A 16521-nucleotide genomic window follows, 5' to 3' on the forward strand; every position below is an offset into this window, starting at 1 on the left:
TTGGACTTAGGTAAATTGTAATCATCTATAACTGGTTAAATTTAATTGTACTTAAATGAAAAATATGAAATCGTTAATATTTTTTTTTCGTTGATATATTTTTTTCTAATGTTACTGGGTGATATTTAACTATTCAGATACTTGCATATCATTTTCACAAATTTTTAGACACAATAACGACGTTGAAAAATTTAGCAAAATATATTTTAGCCAACAAACAAACAATTTGTGTACTGTTAAATGATAACATACATTTGATACATGAAAATAAGTAACAATTCATGTAATAATAACAGGCTTACGAAAATTGTTGACGAAGCCAACGGATTATCCGAACGACTTTTTTACATGTCGAAAATAAAGTTGACATTACATGTCAAAAAAGTAAAACTACACGTGAAGTTGTTTACAGAAAAATGCTTTAAAGTTACATCGTTACTATTAAAACTATTTAGTTATAATGGCTGACGATGCGATTTTTGATAAAAAGAAATCGCATCATGCGAAACGTGCTGGACGGAAGGCGGATAAAAAGAAGAAAAAGACGCAAGTTGATCAATCTAACCTAAGTGCAAGGCAAAGAAATCCAAAAGCGTTTGCTATCCAGTCGGCTGTGAGAGCTGAAAGACAGTTTAGGAGAAGAGAGGATGTTATATCTAAGAAGCAACACATCCCCCGAGTGGACAAGACACCTTTGGAGCCTCCGCCGATCGTTGTGGCGGTAGTAGGACCTCCTCGTGTGGGCAAGACAACTCTTATAAACAACTTAATTAAAAGTTTTATTAAAACAAATGTAACCAGCACTAACGGTCCAATAACAATAGTGACATCAAAGAAACGCCGCCTCACATTAATTGAATGTAACAACGATATTAATTCAATGATTGACATAGCAAAATGTGCAGATTTAGTTTTACTCTTGTGCGATGCAAGTTTCGGTTTCGAGATGGAGATATTCGAGTTTTTGAACATCTGTCAAGTACATGGCATGCCAAAGATAATGGGTGTACTCACCCACCTTGATATGATAAAGAATGCCAAAACTTTGAAAACAACCAAGAAGACATTGAAGCATCGTTTCTGGACAGAAGTCTATCCTGGCGCTAAACTATTCTACCTTTCAGGGATATTGCATGGTGAATATTTAAGGAATGAGATCAAAAATTTATCTAGGTTCATATCTGTGATGAAGTTCAGACCATTAAGCTGGCGGACTACTCATGCATATATCTTGGCTGATCGTTTGGAGGATATAACAAGTCAGGAGAGTATCAGGAAGGACCCCAAAGTAGACAGGGATGTGGTCTTGTATGGATATGTCAGAGGTGTGCCCTTGATGAAGGAATCTATGGTTCACATTGCAGGTAAATATAACAATGTATTACTTACATACTATCATATTTGTAAGATTTTTATGAAACCGATTGAAAACTGAATGCAATAATAATAATTAGTGTTTATTACATTTTCTAAATTATTAATGTCTAAAAGTATAGGAAAATTAGCTTTCCTCACCATTATTTCAGAGTATTATGTTGATCCACTGATGAACATTTGCCTCTCCCATAGATTTCCAATTATACTGCAAGAGGCCTGAATTCAATAACCGTAACAAGGTGATCTGTCAAAGTGAACATCCTATGCTGTGCTTGCTGGATTGTGGTCTTAACTTCAGAAACTTAAATTCTCAGTGGCAATCTGTTCGGCTTGCCATGTGGCCTGTCCACTGTTACTTTAATTTGCTAATCTGCTGGGCTTTGTCAGTTCTACTTGTTTTCATTCAAGGATCTCATTATTAATTCGATCACATTAAGAAATCCTGGACATAACCCTCTCCACGGCACATTTATATTAGTTTTATACAAGCTCTTTTTACAGGCAAGCATTTCATGCAATTTATCTTTTATTGTTCAAGTTAATGTATTTGTGGGTGATTCCATAAAGGCTTTCACAACATCCTTCTGATGTACAGTTGAGTTCTTGCAGTGTTTAATCCCTGGATAACATGCCTCTCTATAATGATCTTCCTTTCACATGGTCATCTCACTGTATGGAGTCTGTGGCATTCAAAGCATCCAATCACTCACATACCATTGCACTTCTCAGGGAATAATTTCAATGTTAAATAATTATTTATCTTGCATTGTCATTTAATGTATTAAGATATGTTTGCACATATTTATGTGTTACTGATATTTTCTGTTTTATATTTTATATTATTATTGTTATTAATTGTTTTCTATTTTACCCCAACCTAAAGCCATGACTTATATAAAAATTGGTGTATTTTATACAAAGAATAAAAATAATTATCAAAAGAAGCAAATGATAATTGTTTTAACAGATCTTTATAGATACCAGACTGTTTGTATTTCATGTGACAGAAATGACATAACATACGAAGCCAAAATTAGCTGATTGTCTCTTTTCAAATGTCGATGTGCAATATTTATTCCACTACACCACTATTTCAAGTTTATCACCAAGTCTATTGGGGATAGAATTTCTTACATCTTACAATCTTTGGTTGCAGTCTATAACTATAAGGTTATTATATCTTTGAGAAATTGTATGCCAACTTCTGTGATTTCAAACATCTTACATGTAATCATGTTAGTATAGTGTCTTATCACATAGTTTTCATGACATCAAAAAGGTTCAAAATACTTTACTCTAGAAATCTACTATGTTGATTAAAGGGTACTAAACATTTTATTATATAATCATATTTTAATACACAAGATATAGCACATTGTTTGTTGGAGACAGTTTGCATCTCTAATTTCAGATTTAGGTTTGTAAGGTGAGGTTATAGGATGTATATAGAGATTGAGGTTGTTAATAATATCAGGTTTGACTGTTAATTTGTATTTAAGTATAAGATACTTTAGTTTGTACAATTGATTTCTTTTGACAATTATAATATCCTTGCTGTTCAAGAACAATTTTTTATCATATAATCAGTTCACAGAGACAGATGTGTTTGAACTATAATGAACAGCTTGAATAGAATCTCAATAGAAATATCTTTGCATTTGATTGGTGCTTTATTGAAAGTGTTGCTAGGCCGAAATTTTTTCTTCAGCCAGCATATTACCTGAGGGATTGTTAGTTGCATGACGAGTTTGTTAGGATGACTTTCAATATCAGTTTACACCTCGATACCAGGTTTAATTTTCATTTTTGTGTTCAAGAACGTTGTTACGTTCATCTTATTAACATTCTACAATGCATAAGCGTCCTCCAAATAACTGCCAAAATGACCAACCTAATGTTGTCCATATCCAACAATTTAGTATTAACAGTATAGTTGAAAAGTAATATTTTTTGTTAATTTCTACAGGTGTTGGAGATATGAAAATAAGTGAACTTACCTACCTACCAGATCCTTGTCCATTGCCAAGTAGCGAGAAAAAGCGCCACCTAATGGAGAGGGAAAGGCAAATTTATGCTCCATTCTCTGGCGTCGGAGGTATTGTGTATGATAAAGACGCTGTGTATATTGAACTTCAAGGTTCCCATTCTCACAAGAAAGAAGATGAGGAAACCAATGAAAAAAAGACTTTACTTAAGAATGTCGTTGAAACTAAAGAAACACTGGATGAACAGATGCAAGAATCCGGATTTAAGCTATTTAGTGGAGGTGCAGTTATTTACCCAGACATGGTAAAAGATGATGAATATCTACAACATGGAGAGGGTAATGACGATTCTGATGAATCTAGTGATGATGATGGGAGTGAATCAGATAATGACAGCGGTATAGATCAAAGTGAAAAAGATGTTAATGGAAAAGACAAATTACCTTGGGACAACAAGTCTGATGATGAAGCGGACAACGATGAAGAGCATCATAACGACGATATAGCTGAATCTGATGATGACGAACATTCCGTCAATGATGAAGATTTCAGTACAAAATGGAAAGAAAAATTAGGCGAAAAGGCAACAATGGCATACTTCGAAAGACAAAAGACATCAAAGAACATCATGAAATTAGTTTATGGTGAATACGAAATTGGTAACAAAAACAAAGATCAGAACCAGAAAGAACAAGAAAGTGAGAGTGAAGAAGAACTGGGTGGCCTTTTCAAAAAAGTTACAAGCACTCAAAAGAAGAAGCAGAAGATAAAGGAACAGCAAGATGTGGATGAATGCTCATTTTTCTACTCACTAGATAAACCAACATTAAGGGATTGGACAAGTGAATCCAACAAGCTGTATCTTATTAACAACTTTGTTACCGGCAAAAGGTCAGCTGATGAAGATGCATCTGAACTTTTAAAGTTAGATGACGCAAGTGATGATGAGGAAATTTATGGCGACTTTGAGGATTTAGAAACTGGGGAAAAACATGTCAATGAAACATCAGAGGCAGTGGCCGAGGATGAAAGACCGGGTACGAAGCGTAAAGCTGAACCAACAAAATCTGACATCCTCGATAAGAAATTGAAACTTAAAGCGAAATTTGACGCAGAGTATGATAATCCTGATGACCACAGGATTAAGGGTGACCATTCGTATTATGAGAGTCTCAAAGCAGAAGCATTAAAACAATCAGAACTTAACAAATCTGTCTTTGAAACTCTCGACGACGGCTTAAGAGTTGAAGTCGAAGGTTTTAGACCCGGTCTGTATGTTCGTATGCTATTCAAAGACATGCCATCTGAATTTGTAACTAATTTCGATTCAACCTATCCGATTTTGATCGGTGCACTTAATATGGCTGAACAAAACATAGGATTTGTATCGTGTAAAGTAAAAAAACACAGGTGGTATAAGAAAATTCTTAAAACTAACGATCCATTAATTATATCTCTGGGTTGGCGCCGATTTCAAACTCTACCAATATACTCTAAAATAGAAGACGATTTGAAATGTAGGTATTTGAAATATACCCCAGAGCATGTGACATGTAACATGCATTTCTACGGACCTGTTACTCCGCAAAACACAGGATTCCTTGCACTACAGACTGTAAACAATAATCCTAATGAAATTCAACAGCTAGGTTTTCGGATAGCAGCCACAGGTAGTGTCAATGAAATAAATAAATCCACCCAAATTGTCAAGAAACTAAAACTAGTTGGAACACCATTAAAAATATACAAAAAGACTGCATTCATAAAAGATATGTTCACATCTACACTAGAAGTTGCGAAATTTGAAGGTGCAAGAGTGAAAACAGTATCAGGAATACGAGGTCAAATTAAAAAGGCTCTGAATAAACCAGAAGGAGCTTTTCGTGCGACGTTCGAAGATAAAATTCTTATGAGTGATATTGTGTTCTGTCGGACTTGGTTCAAAGTGGACGTTACCAAATTTTACGCTCCAGTTGTTAACTTGTTATTACCTGCGGAAAGTAAAAACGCCTGGCAAGGAATGCGGACGAAGGGCCAACTAAAGAGAGAGAGAAACATAAAGAATGACGCTAACACAGACTCCCTCTATACAAGTGTGGAGAGAGGACCTAAAGTATTCAAGCCCCTTGTTATTCCTAAAGCTTTACAGAAAGGCTTACCGTATAGATTCAAGCCTAAAGAACGAAAGACAACTTTATCAGGGAAGAAAACTAAAAACATATTCGCAGAAAGAATAGCTGTTATAAAGAGTCCACACGAGCAAAAGGTCACGAATGTAATGAAAATGTTAAAGACGAACTATGAACAGAAAAAGGAGAAAGAGAAGGAAGCGACGACGGAACGATTGCAGAAACACAAAAAGCAACTAGAGGCAGAGGAGTGGCGGAAATTAAAGAGGCAGAAAGAGTTGAAGAAGAAGATATGTAGACACTTAAGTAAAATGTCCAGTAACAAGAAACCTCAAATGTAAATGAAATAAAGTATGATTTCAAAAAATTATTTAATTTTGTATTGTTAAAAAACAAATTGACATTAGAGGTACAATTATCTAAGAATTTAAGCATTAATGAATGTGAATGAAATAAATTTTATTTAATTTCAATAGACTATTTCATTTTGTATCAAAAGAAAATACAAATGGAAGGCAGAGATTCAATTTTCGTTCAATTCAATTTTTTTTCATTGGATAAAAAGATTTGTTCTTACTCTATCGTATTTTGTACCTATTTGTTCATTTTGACAGGCGCCCATAAAAGGTTGCTAAAGGGGGGATCTCTTTCATAGAGCCAGGCCCGAGGTGTGCGTCGTTCTCGCCCCTAAAAGCACAATTGTCACTTTAAACTGTTTTTTGTACTTGCGCTTTGATTCCTCTTGATGGACAATATATGCTCTTAATGTTATTTTACACTTTCCCAGTTTAGTGTGATTAATAAAACAAGGGACCTTATACAAATGGCCCGGGTGAAGCGTTGTTTACAGGAAGTGTATATATCAAATATTGATAAATTTCATTTAAAATGAACAACTGTTGGCTTTGTGGCCATAAAGTTTCTTTTTCTTATCTCTTGTGCTTCTCTACCACGTTTAAGCAGGGTCATTATTTGCTACATTTCACAATTTTTTTTTAATTTCCTTGCTCTTCTTTTGTCCTTTTCATTCTCTTCCATTCCTTTCTATACCTTGTTAACTATCATATGTTGCGTCTTCATTTGCATTCCTACTTATAGTGTTAAAATAATCGACAATTCAAGCGAATGTAAATTTCTATAAGCTTCAATAAGTTCTAACTTAGAATCTAGAGCAATCATTCAACTCCTTCGTTGGACCCATAAGTTCTCAAAATCGAATCTCAGGGTATAGCTATCCATAGTAAAAGATTTAGTTTATGAGAGAAAATTATATCTTCACATAATTAAACTTTTGCAACTTTAGCACTAATAGACGCGAAAGAAATCAATTTAAATAAATATGAGATATTATTAATATGAAGAGTGAAGTTTCTTGATAGATACCTCCAATAGGCTTCTTCCTTTTCCAAACAAGGGTCAAATCTTGGAGACAAGACCATCCCTTTGTCAACTTTCACTTGATCAAGTCTACATTACACAACCTTGAAGGAGGACAAATTTTCTTACCTTCTTGAGGGTTCATCGCCAGTATGCATCAGAACCCGCTTTCTCAACGTTCTAGTTGGCAATTATGGGCATACTCTGTTTACACTATTAATATAGGGGGGCAAATAATTTTGACAAGGAACTTTTAAGCATATATAAATTAATAAAGGATATTATATATTATAAATAAGATTGTAATGCCCTGTCCCATAATTAGGGAAAAGCCAGCGGCTCTTAATAGCGGAGGCTATGAAATATTAATAAGGAAAGCAATTTAATTTAAGAAAGAAAATAAATGAAAAGAAACACTGGCTAAAATATACAGGCAAAAATAAAAAAGCGCGTCAAGCAAGCAATAGCTGCTGTTTTGTGTTACCACGCCATTTGTGCGTATGGTGCAATAGGCATAAGCGGAGCGTTTTCATATGTCGCTATTATGGCGATGGTTCAATTTGAAGCAGATATCGTTCGACAAATGTTTATGGTACATTGTAGAAATAAGTCAACCATTCTTGAAATTTGATCAGGATATAAATAAAACAAGTCAGATTATTGTGTAAATTGTATTTACCTCTCATGGCGCATAACGTATGCCATCGTACATCCGATGGTTCTTTACAAAGGTTACACTGGGGCCGCGGTTACATTGGTCAAAGTAATCCTCTACTCACACGGAAAGCCTGGAATGACGCAATTTGCTATGTACACTCGGAATTACGACCACATATTTTTTTTTACATTAACACCCTAACGTGAAGGTAACTTTAGTCTTTGGTAGCGCGAGCCCCGCGCCGGGACTGCGGCTGTCTGTGGCCCGGTCGGGGGTTCGAATCCCGCGCACTGGACGCGCCTTGGCACTTGTGGAGGTTTCGCGGACAACAACGAAGAGGTATGCGAGGAAATTAAAACAAATAAATTCGTGAACACATCTAGCGTTATCGGGCATGTTAGTGGTTTAAATACTTTATGGTCCGTTAAGACTGCACTAAATCATTGTCTCCCAGCCACGCACCTATCAAATCATTCGTAATTAGAAAGAGAGTTTCACAGTGACCACCAAGGCATACTTCCGAACGAAACGGCAAATTTGTTCAACTACTCTACTAAATATATGAAAGTTCGTAGTAGATTCTTCTCATCAACACGTTTGGAACCCTCGTGGCGTAATATCTCCACAGTTGGACATAGCCAACACCTCAAAATTTCGAATAAAGCCAGTTATACTTCCGCTGAATTTGTTTCTAGTTTTTATTAAAAATGATCCAATGGAAATAAATTACATGATAATTAGGGCGTGGCTACAATGATTTAATGCATTATTAATACAAAAGGACTGTAGGTACATCGAAAGGGCTTCGAAAGGGGCGTGTCGGGTGGGTGGTACCATATAAAACCACGCCCACGTTCGATTTCATACAAAATGTCACTACACCGAGAAGCTATATACTAACAGTTAACTAAACGACCACTTCGCGTTTTGTGACCCCGGCTCAGAGTTGATTTGTGATGCGAAATGTGCTAAGGGAATTTTTGACTAGAATCTCGTTGAATATGTCTCGATTAGAGCTTTGTGAACTGTACCGGATGAATACGGATCAAATGGGAGCCAAGGCCACGCGTTATCCCCTAAATATATTAATACTGTTACGTAGGCTATATGTAAAGACCCTATCCGTTAGCCCAAACACATCCTTCACGCTACATGAAAAACAATCCAAAACCTCCCGAGATGTTCCCATGCGATGCGGTACAGAGGCAACTCCCGCTAGCGAATACACGCGTGCTCAACTTAATAAATAAAGTCTAGTTAATAAATAGAAGGAAGCGTTCAATACAACAGGACCTAGGCACCGGATCCGTCCTAGGCACAGGTTACCCAGCTAAACGTCTACTTCCGATAGAAACGCTACGTAGAAACCGTAATATTTACAATATATTAGCTACTCATAAAGATTTCACCAAATCATAAGTCGGTTAGCTATACAATTATATACTTTATTTTCATTAACTATTGGGCTCATTTTCGAACTGCGTGCGAGCGGGGTCAATCAAAGCGTTTCTGTACATTAATTTAGCCGCATGTCCACAGCTGGACATATATTTTCCCCACATGGACAATTTAGAAGCGGTATCTAGTCGTTCGTCTTACGACGACCTTAATAAAGTCGTCTGTTCACTTTAGTCATATAATTAAATAATAAATTAAAATGTTGTTGATTGATTTTACAGTAATATCATAGAGCAATAGGTAGACCTCCTGCTACATTTCTACCAAATTCCCAAAACTCTATGCATGTTCCATATTCAAATCTCAACACTTGAATATAGAACATGCAAGTTTTTACATTCGCTGAGCTTATTAAATTATTATCTAACTACATACATATTCACAATTAGATATATTTTCGCAAGTTGTGAACCTACCCTTTTTTTAGGCCACGTGGATCTTTGGGGATATACCTAAATCACTTTGGGAAGTTATTTTAAGCTAGTACCAATGACATACATACTGATAATCAAACGTTCTCCATCCAACAGGTCTTTGAACAGTCTCCTAACTTGCTCTTGTACTTGGCCTTGGAGCAAGTGATAAGTCTAGTGAAACTGAGTTGATCTGAATCATTCGACGCCTCCCCCCCTTTCCCCCCGCACGCAGCCCGCACCGAGCGCCGCGCTACTCACGGTCCAATACTTTGTAAACGCTTAACAAAATATACCTAGCTACGTCTCGATTGTTGCAGTTACAATGTATTTAATAAAATAGAAGATTACAAAACGACGCCGTCAACACTGTACAAGAGACTAGTATGCGTGTGCCCCGATTCGCGGCCGGTGTGCTCGCAGCCTAACACGAGCGTTTGCACCGCACAGTGTGTAAGTACCCTAAGACGCGTCGACACTAAAGCTGACGCCCGCCTTAGTGTGAGCGCGCCCTAAAGCGAGCGTAGTCATAGTATGTAAGCACCCTAAGACACGTCCACTCTGAACAGTTTGCTGCATTCTAAAACAGGTGCTTATACTCCGTAGTATGTACGCGCTCTAACATCAGCGTTCTTACAGTATGTAAGCACCCTAAGACGCGTCCATTTTAACAGTGCACTGTATTTTAAAACTGGCATTTTCACTGCTCAGTGTGTACACGCCCTAACGTAAACATCCGTATCGCACAGTGTGTAAGCACCCTAAGACGCGTCCACTCCAAACAGTATGAGTTCTATATCCACAACTTAGTGTATAAACATCCTAATACACGATCGACGGTGCGTATTATACACTATATATGTATTATCTAGTGTGAACGCGGCTTAAAGTACGCTTTTAAACTGCGCCATAAGCATACACCTTAACGTTGGTACTTGCACGTGTAAACATACCCTAATGCACGTGTTTGGTCAATGCATACACACCGCACAGTGTACACGCATCCTAATGCTTACGAACTTCGAGGCACACATTTATCTAAATAAAGCTATATATACACCTCGGTACACATCAGACGTCCCGGCGTCCGACTACTGCACCGCGGACAGGAGGAGTACCATTATAGAAAAAACTTGTTAATGTAATAAAAGCCTTACACGTTACAACATAAGACTTATTGTCCTATATACATATAGGTAGCTTTGGAAAGTCAAACTGGGGTAGTCATAAATCTTTCATTTCAAAAAACGGCTCTAAATAATTGAGCATAGAATACATTCTCCTTCAGCTTGACCGTATAGAGACGTCCGTCTAACGCTATATATTCCGTAACTAATGTTGTGATATACAAGCGCTAACCTCACAGCGATTATGACCTCTAAACGAATACACTTAAGGTATATATTCATAAATAGACGAAATGCATTACAAAAGAACACATTACATGTAGATTTAAACTTCCCGGTGTGATGCGGTGAGGTTCAAATATTTATAGTGTAACCGATGTTTGGCATCGTGGGATCGCGCGTTCACTTTATAAACACCGCCTTTTGAGTGTCCGCAGGGAGGCCGCGGCACGGTAATAACCTTATATATTAATTAACTGACATATTAGTGTATAGAAGTGTAATGTAGATGGCGGTGTTTACAAAGTAAACGTTCACTTCGCAATATACGCAAACGCACCGCGCTCGATATGCCATTTGAAAATATACATATACTATATGTTTTATATATATTATATATTGTTTAATTCTAAACAAAGTCAATAATTCATACAAGAGATAGGAAACACTTTAAACTTAAAAAATAATATTATAATCAAAGAAACCTGATTTTAAAGTATAAAATAGTAAATAAAGAATTCCATTTGGAAATACCTGATAATAAATTAATGATAAAAATATTCAAGTTGATATATCATGCCCACGAGTGGACAAATTCCCACACATCGAGCGCGGCTCAACCGCGACGTATCTAACAGCTTCAGTAGTAACAATAAATATCATGATACAAGTTTAAGTACACAAATGAACTCTACCACGGTGTTCCGTGTCAGACACAACAAGCTTTACCTCACTACACTGCGGCTTAGACATACACATCCATAAATAACTCGCCTTGCGTACAGGCTATGTATAACAAACAACCCGATACTGTAACACTTCACATCTCACGCCGCAGTGTCGCCTCGTTCTCTCATATACCGTGGAATCACTTTTCTACCACAGTACCGGTTATAATCGGTTCGAACCGTTTTTTTCCAGCGAATAGATCGCTATATTAAACCGTTAAGCATATGGAGTACAGTCGAACTCAGTCATTATCGTCCGTTAGCCGTTGTGATGATCTGTTTGTGGGCGTGGCACTTGGCGGGCGTGGCCGGGCGGCGCTAGTGTTGCGCGCGCGTCGGTTAATCGATGGCGTGATGTCAGGAGGCGGGAGCGTGCGGGTGTGTTCGCGCGGCGCGTTCTGTACCAGCTGCTAGCAGCGCACCGAATTCCATCTCCAGGACTTGTCGCGCCTGCAACAGCAAATAACCCAAGATATAGATAAGTTACACCACCAATAAAGCACCATTATCTTTAGATCTGAAAGTGGTGCTGTATACATACAATTCGTTTTTAGCAAACTGAACTGGGATCTGATTTCACTAAAGCCCTACTCCCCCTCATTTTTAAATATTGCAAATTATAAAAGCTAAACGATCTCCCCATAGAAAATAATTGATGATCATACAAAATTTTTATTTAGTGATGAAGAAATTGATTAATAAATATTTGTAATAAAAACTTAATAGATAATTTCTTTTGTTAACATGTCAGAGTTTCTTATATATTCTTAGATATTTATTGATATTGCAGTATCTTAACAGCGATCATCGCCTTTTCTTAGTTACCTCTCAGTTCCTCGTGTCACCTCATGTCACACTAAGTTACCCTTTTCTCACTAAGTATACTGTTAACATCTCTTAATACTAAACTCATGTCTGAAATAATATTTTTATTTAATTTATTTTGCTTTATTACAGTGATCTATAACAAAATACACTAATAACTCGTACAACAAGTACTTCCCCCCTATAACGCAGGGACATCCTGTTATATTTCCCCAAAGACCGCTACGATTGGTTTAGCGCTGCCCGCATTCAACATTTATCTGCGACCTTGAATATATGGTACAATTGGTGGGGAGTTTATCTACAAATAGTCTACTCGCTCATGATAACCCCAACGGCCCTCGCTTGCACTATCGAGATGCCCCCCCCCCCACTGCCATTTCAGACAAACAATCCTGTATGAGTATGAGAGTTCTGTATAAGTAATTATATTATATATATATATATATACATATATATATATATATATATATGTATATATTATTTTTATTTTTATATACGAGGGTCAAACTAAAAGTTCTTAGAAAATCAAAAACTAAGCATTCTACCAAGTTATTAGTTTTATTATAACTTTTCAAAATAGCGTCCATTTACATCAATACATCGCTGCATTCGATGGAACCATTGAGAAAAGCACCTTGCCCACTCGGCCTTAGGGGTCTTTTCGACGGCGTTTTGAAACGCAGCCACTGCTTCTTCGGCGTCCATAAAATGTTTTCCTCGAAGTTTTTCTTTTATTTTCGGGAATAAATAAAAATCGCAGGGTGCGAGGTCGGGGCTATACGGCGGATGACCCAGTAATTCCACGTCTGAGGTCGCCAAATAGTCGATCGTTTGCCTGGCGGTGTGCGACGAGGCATTGTCGTGATGACGGGGGATCCTGCTGCGAGGTCGTTTCTCTCGAACTTTTTCCAAGACAAGTGGCAAACAGTTGTTAGTGTACCACTCTGCATTAACCGTTTTCTGATCCTCTAAGACAACTGTCGCGTAATGACCTGTCTTTCCGAAGAACGAGGCCACCATCTTTTTTCCAACACTTCGACCTCTCTTCACTTTAGTTGGCAACTCTTCGGAAGGAAACACCCATTGAGCAGACTGTCTTTTGGTTTCCGGATCATAACAGTTAATCCAGCTTTCGTCACCCGTTAGTATGTCGAACACAGCATTTGAGTCACCTCCGTTAAATTTTTGGATCATTTCTCGGCACCAATCAACACGGCGGAGTTTTTGAGCCTCGGTCAAATTATGCGGTATCCAGCGGGCACAAAGCTTCCTGACCGCTAAATGTTCATGGAGGATTTTGTGCACTTGACTCATACCTATGCCTAGACTTGTCCGAATCTGCTGATAGGTCACTCTTTTGTCAGTCTCTATCATACGCCGCACAACACTGATATTGTCTTCAGTCGTCGCTGTAGAAGGCCGTACCTCACGCAAATCATCGGTGAGATTAGTTCGACCACCTTTGAATTCATCAAACCAGTTGTAAACTGTGGCACGAGATGGGGCTTCATCGTGAAAAGCCAATCGAAGTCTATCATAACTTTCTTGTTGACTTATATGACATCGAAAGTCATAAAAAATCATTGCACGAAAATTTTCTCGGCTTAAATTCATTCTGACGTGCACAGACAATTTTCAATTTGCCGCCAAATCGTAAAACAAATGACAAATGAATGAAATGTATACTCAATATTATTGGTAAAGAGTTCTATTTTCAAAATTTAAACTTATTTTTTTAATATAATGCTTTTAAGTTGCCAGTTCTAAAAACTTTCAGTTTGGCCCTCGTATAAGTAGATATCTAGTCCTTATTGTCACACACACAGAGAGACATACACACACACACTTGCACGCACACACGCACACACGAGTCACGTCGACGACCTTGGTTTAAAGGATATCCTTTACGATTACCTGAGTGTTCTGCGTTGGTATCTGAAGCGCGAGCGCCATACTGTTCGCATCGAAGCTGTCGTCTAGAGCTATGAGGGCTCCGTGAACTCCGCTCTCCGAGAGGTTACTCGCGAACTCCTGGAGATAGTCAAAGAATTACCACATACAAAAGAATAAATAAAAAAACTAGAAATGAATATCACAAAATCAATAATAAATGATTTAAAACATGTCTAATTGAGTAATTTTGTGACGCAGTAGTACCATCTAGGTGAATCAAAAAATTCATGGAATCAATATTAAAAAATGCAAAGATTTAAATAATAATATTTTATTTTTCTACATAATCTCCCTCCAATACAATGCATTTAGAATAACGCGATTCTAACTTCCTTATTCCTTGTGAAAAAAAATTATTTTCTTGACTCTCGAAAAAGTCCTCTACGGCAGCTATAACCGCGTCATTATCGTGAAATTTTGTTCCACGAATTTCCTCTTTTAATTTTGGAAATAAGTGAAAATCACTTGGGGCTAAGTCCGGAGAATATAGTGGGTGGTCAAGGAGATTGAAGCCAGCACAGCGGATTGCGTTGAGCGCAACTTCCGATCGATGAGCAGGAGTGTTATCTTGAAGGAACAACACGCCCAACGACAGTTTTCCACGACGTTTTTCTTTAATCGCTTCACGCACTTTCGGGATTAAATTTGCATAATAGGGTCCAGTAATCGTCTGGCCTTTTGGCATGTAATCAATAAAAAGGATTCCTTCACTATCCCAGAACACAGAGGCCATAACTTTGCCAGCGGTAGGAGCAACTCGAAATTTCTTAATGGATGGAGAGGATGGTGGTCGTTTCCAAGACATGCTTTGTCTTTTAGTTTCAGGATCAAAATGGTGGACCCACGTTTCATCCATGGTGACAAGACGACGGCAAAAATTATCCAAATCACGCTGGAACATTTCGAGATTACGCTTGGAAATTTCCAAACGTCGCTTTTTGTTTTCGTCGGTTAACATTCGTGGCACCCATCTTGCGGACACTTTTTTGAACCCCAGTGAATCAATTAAAATGGATTGGACGCTACCAAAAGATATCTTTAGGATCTCAGCTATATGTTTTATAGTCATTCTTCTGTCTTCCAAAACTAGATTCTCAACCTTTTTGACATTTTCTTCTGTAACGGAGGTTGAAGGCCGCCCAGAACGCGGGTCATCTTTACAGCTTGATCTACCTCTTTTAAATTCAGCCACCCAGTACGCAACCGTAGAATAAGGTACAGCATCACCCCCTAATGTCTGCTGAATGTCCAAAAAAATTTCCTTCGTAGACATTTTTTTCAAACTGAGATATTTTATCACCGCACGTAACTCACTTTTATCCATAATTTTGACTTTTTAGCAACTCGTTGCACAAAAAAATTTATTACATGCGAACGAACTGACAAAAACAAGTGACAGTCTGCATAAATATAGTGTGATAGACACTCTTCAATTTGAATATCGAAGTTGATCCAAAAAGGTTTCATATATATGCACTTCTAAGAACTTTTTGATTCACCCTCGTATGAATATCTATGAGCTGACAAGACAGACAGAACGAATAATTTCATTTCTTAGGTGAACTAAGTTATTTACCATAGAAAAATAAGTTGCTTAGATCATTGGAGACATTTAAATTGACTATAACCCATTCTAATGTTTATGGAGGAATCTTTTACTGTTGTTGCTGTCAGTGTTTAAAAAAATATAAGAGTACTAGCTTGGTTTCTAAAATAGGATATTGTGTAGAAAAATATTTCTGTATATATATTTATATAAGTATGATTTTTATACATATGTGTATAGTATGTATGTACATACACTGCCCTTTCATCTCTATCTAAAGGTTGTCTGGTAGAGAGCCCATCGAGCGATAAGACCACCTCTTTATAACTCTACATAAATTTTGTTTTAGTTAATATCTATGGTGTACAATAAAGTGTAAATAAATAAATATTTCTCCTTTTACTCGCACTGTGTGACAGTTTGGATGTAATCGACACACTAACTTTATGAAGTCACCCATAGATGGCGGTAGTAGTATCTCAGTGTTTTAGTGTTATCATGTGATGTGTACTTTATATGATTATTTAGTGTAAAATCACAAAATAGGTAAACTGCCTTACAATTTATGTTTCAATTCTACAACGCAAGGTAATAATGGGTCATATATTGAATCTTATTATTAATTTTTAATAATTCAAATTGATTACAACATCAGAATTTCTTAATTGCTATAATTGATTGTATTATCTTTAAAAATAAAAAAAATGTTTTTGGATTGGAGAC

The 16521-nt window shown here is 37.1% G+C and overlaps 2 protein-coding genes across 2 annotated transcripts in view; one reads left to right on the forward strand and one right to left on the reverse strand.

The window, feature by feature from the left end:
• The first annotated feature begins 391 nt into the window (after window positions 1-391).
• Window positions 392-5861, forward strand: LOC137933706 (ribosome biogenesis protein BMS1 homolog). The gene is made up of 2 exons (XM_068777730.1): window positions 392-1364; window positions 3344-5861. The coding sequence occupies exons 1-2, from the start codon at window positions 461-463 to the stop codon at window positions 5830-5832; spliced, it is 3393 nt and encodes a 1130-aa protein (XP_068633831.1). The 5' UTR covers window positions 392-460; the 3' UTR covers window positions 5833-5861.
• Window positions 5862-11149: 5288 nt separating this feature from the next.
• The window catches only part of Liprin-alpha (PTPRF interacting protein alpha), a 252321-nt gene continuing 246949 nt past the window's right edge, over window positions 11150-16521 (reverse strand). The window contains exons 24-25 of the mRNA XM_068777835.1: window positions 14214-14330; window positions 11150-11921 (exon numbers count right to left, since the gene is read on the reverse strand). Of these exons, the coding sequence (XP_068633936.1) occupies window positions 11829-11921; window positions 14214-14330 (210 nt within the window). The 3' untranslated portion in view covers window positions 11150-11828. The remainder of the gene's footprint in view (window positions 11922-14213; window positions 14331-16521) is intronic.

This window comes from Battus philenor, unplaced genomic scaffold (assembly GCF_028537555.1).
Source record: "Battus philenor isolate CCGP_79_NKW_IND1 unplaced genomic scaffold, ilBatPhil1.0.hap1 SCAF_14, whole genome shotgun sequence".
In the NCBI taxonomy this organism is placed as follows: Eukaryota; Metazoa; Arthropoda; class Insecta; order Lepidoptera; family Papilionidae; genus Battus; species Battus philenor.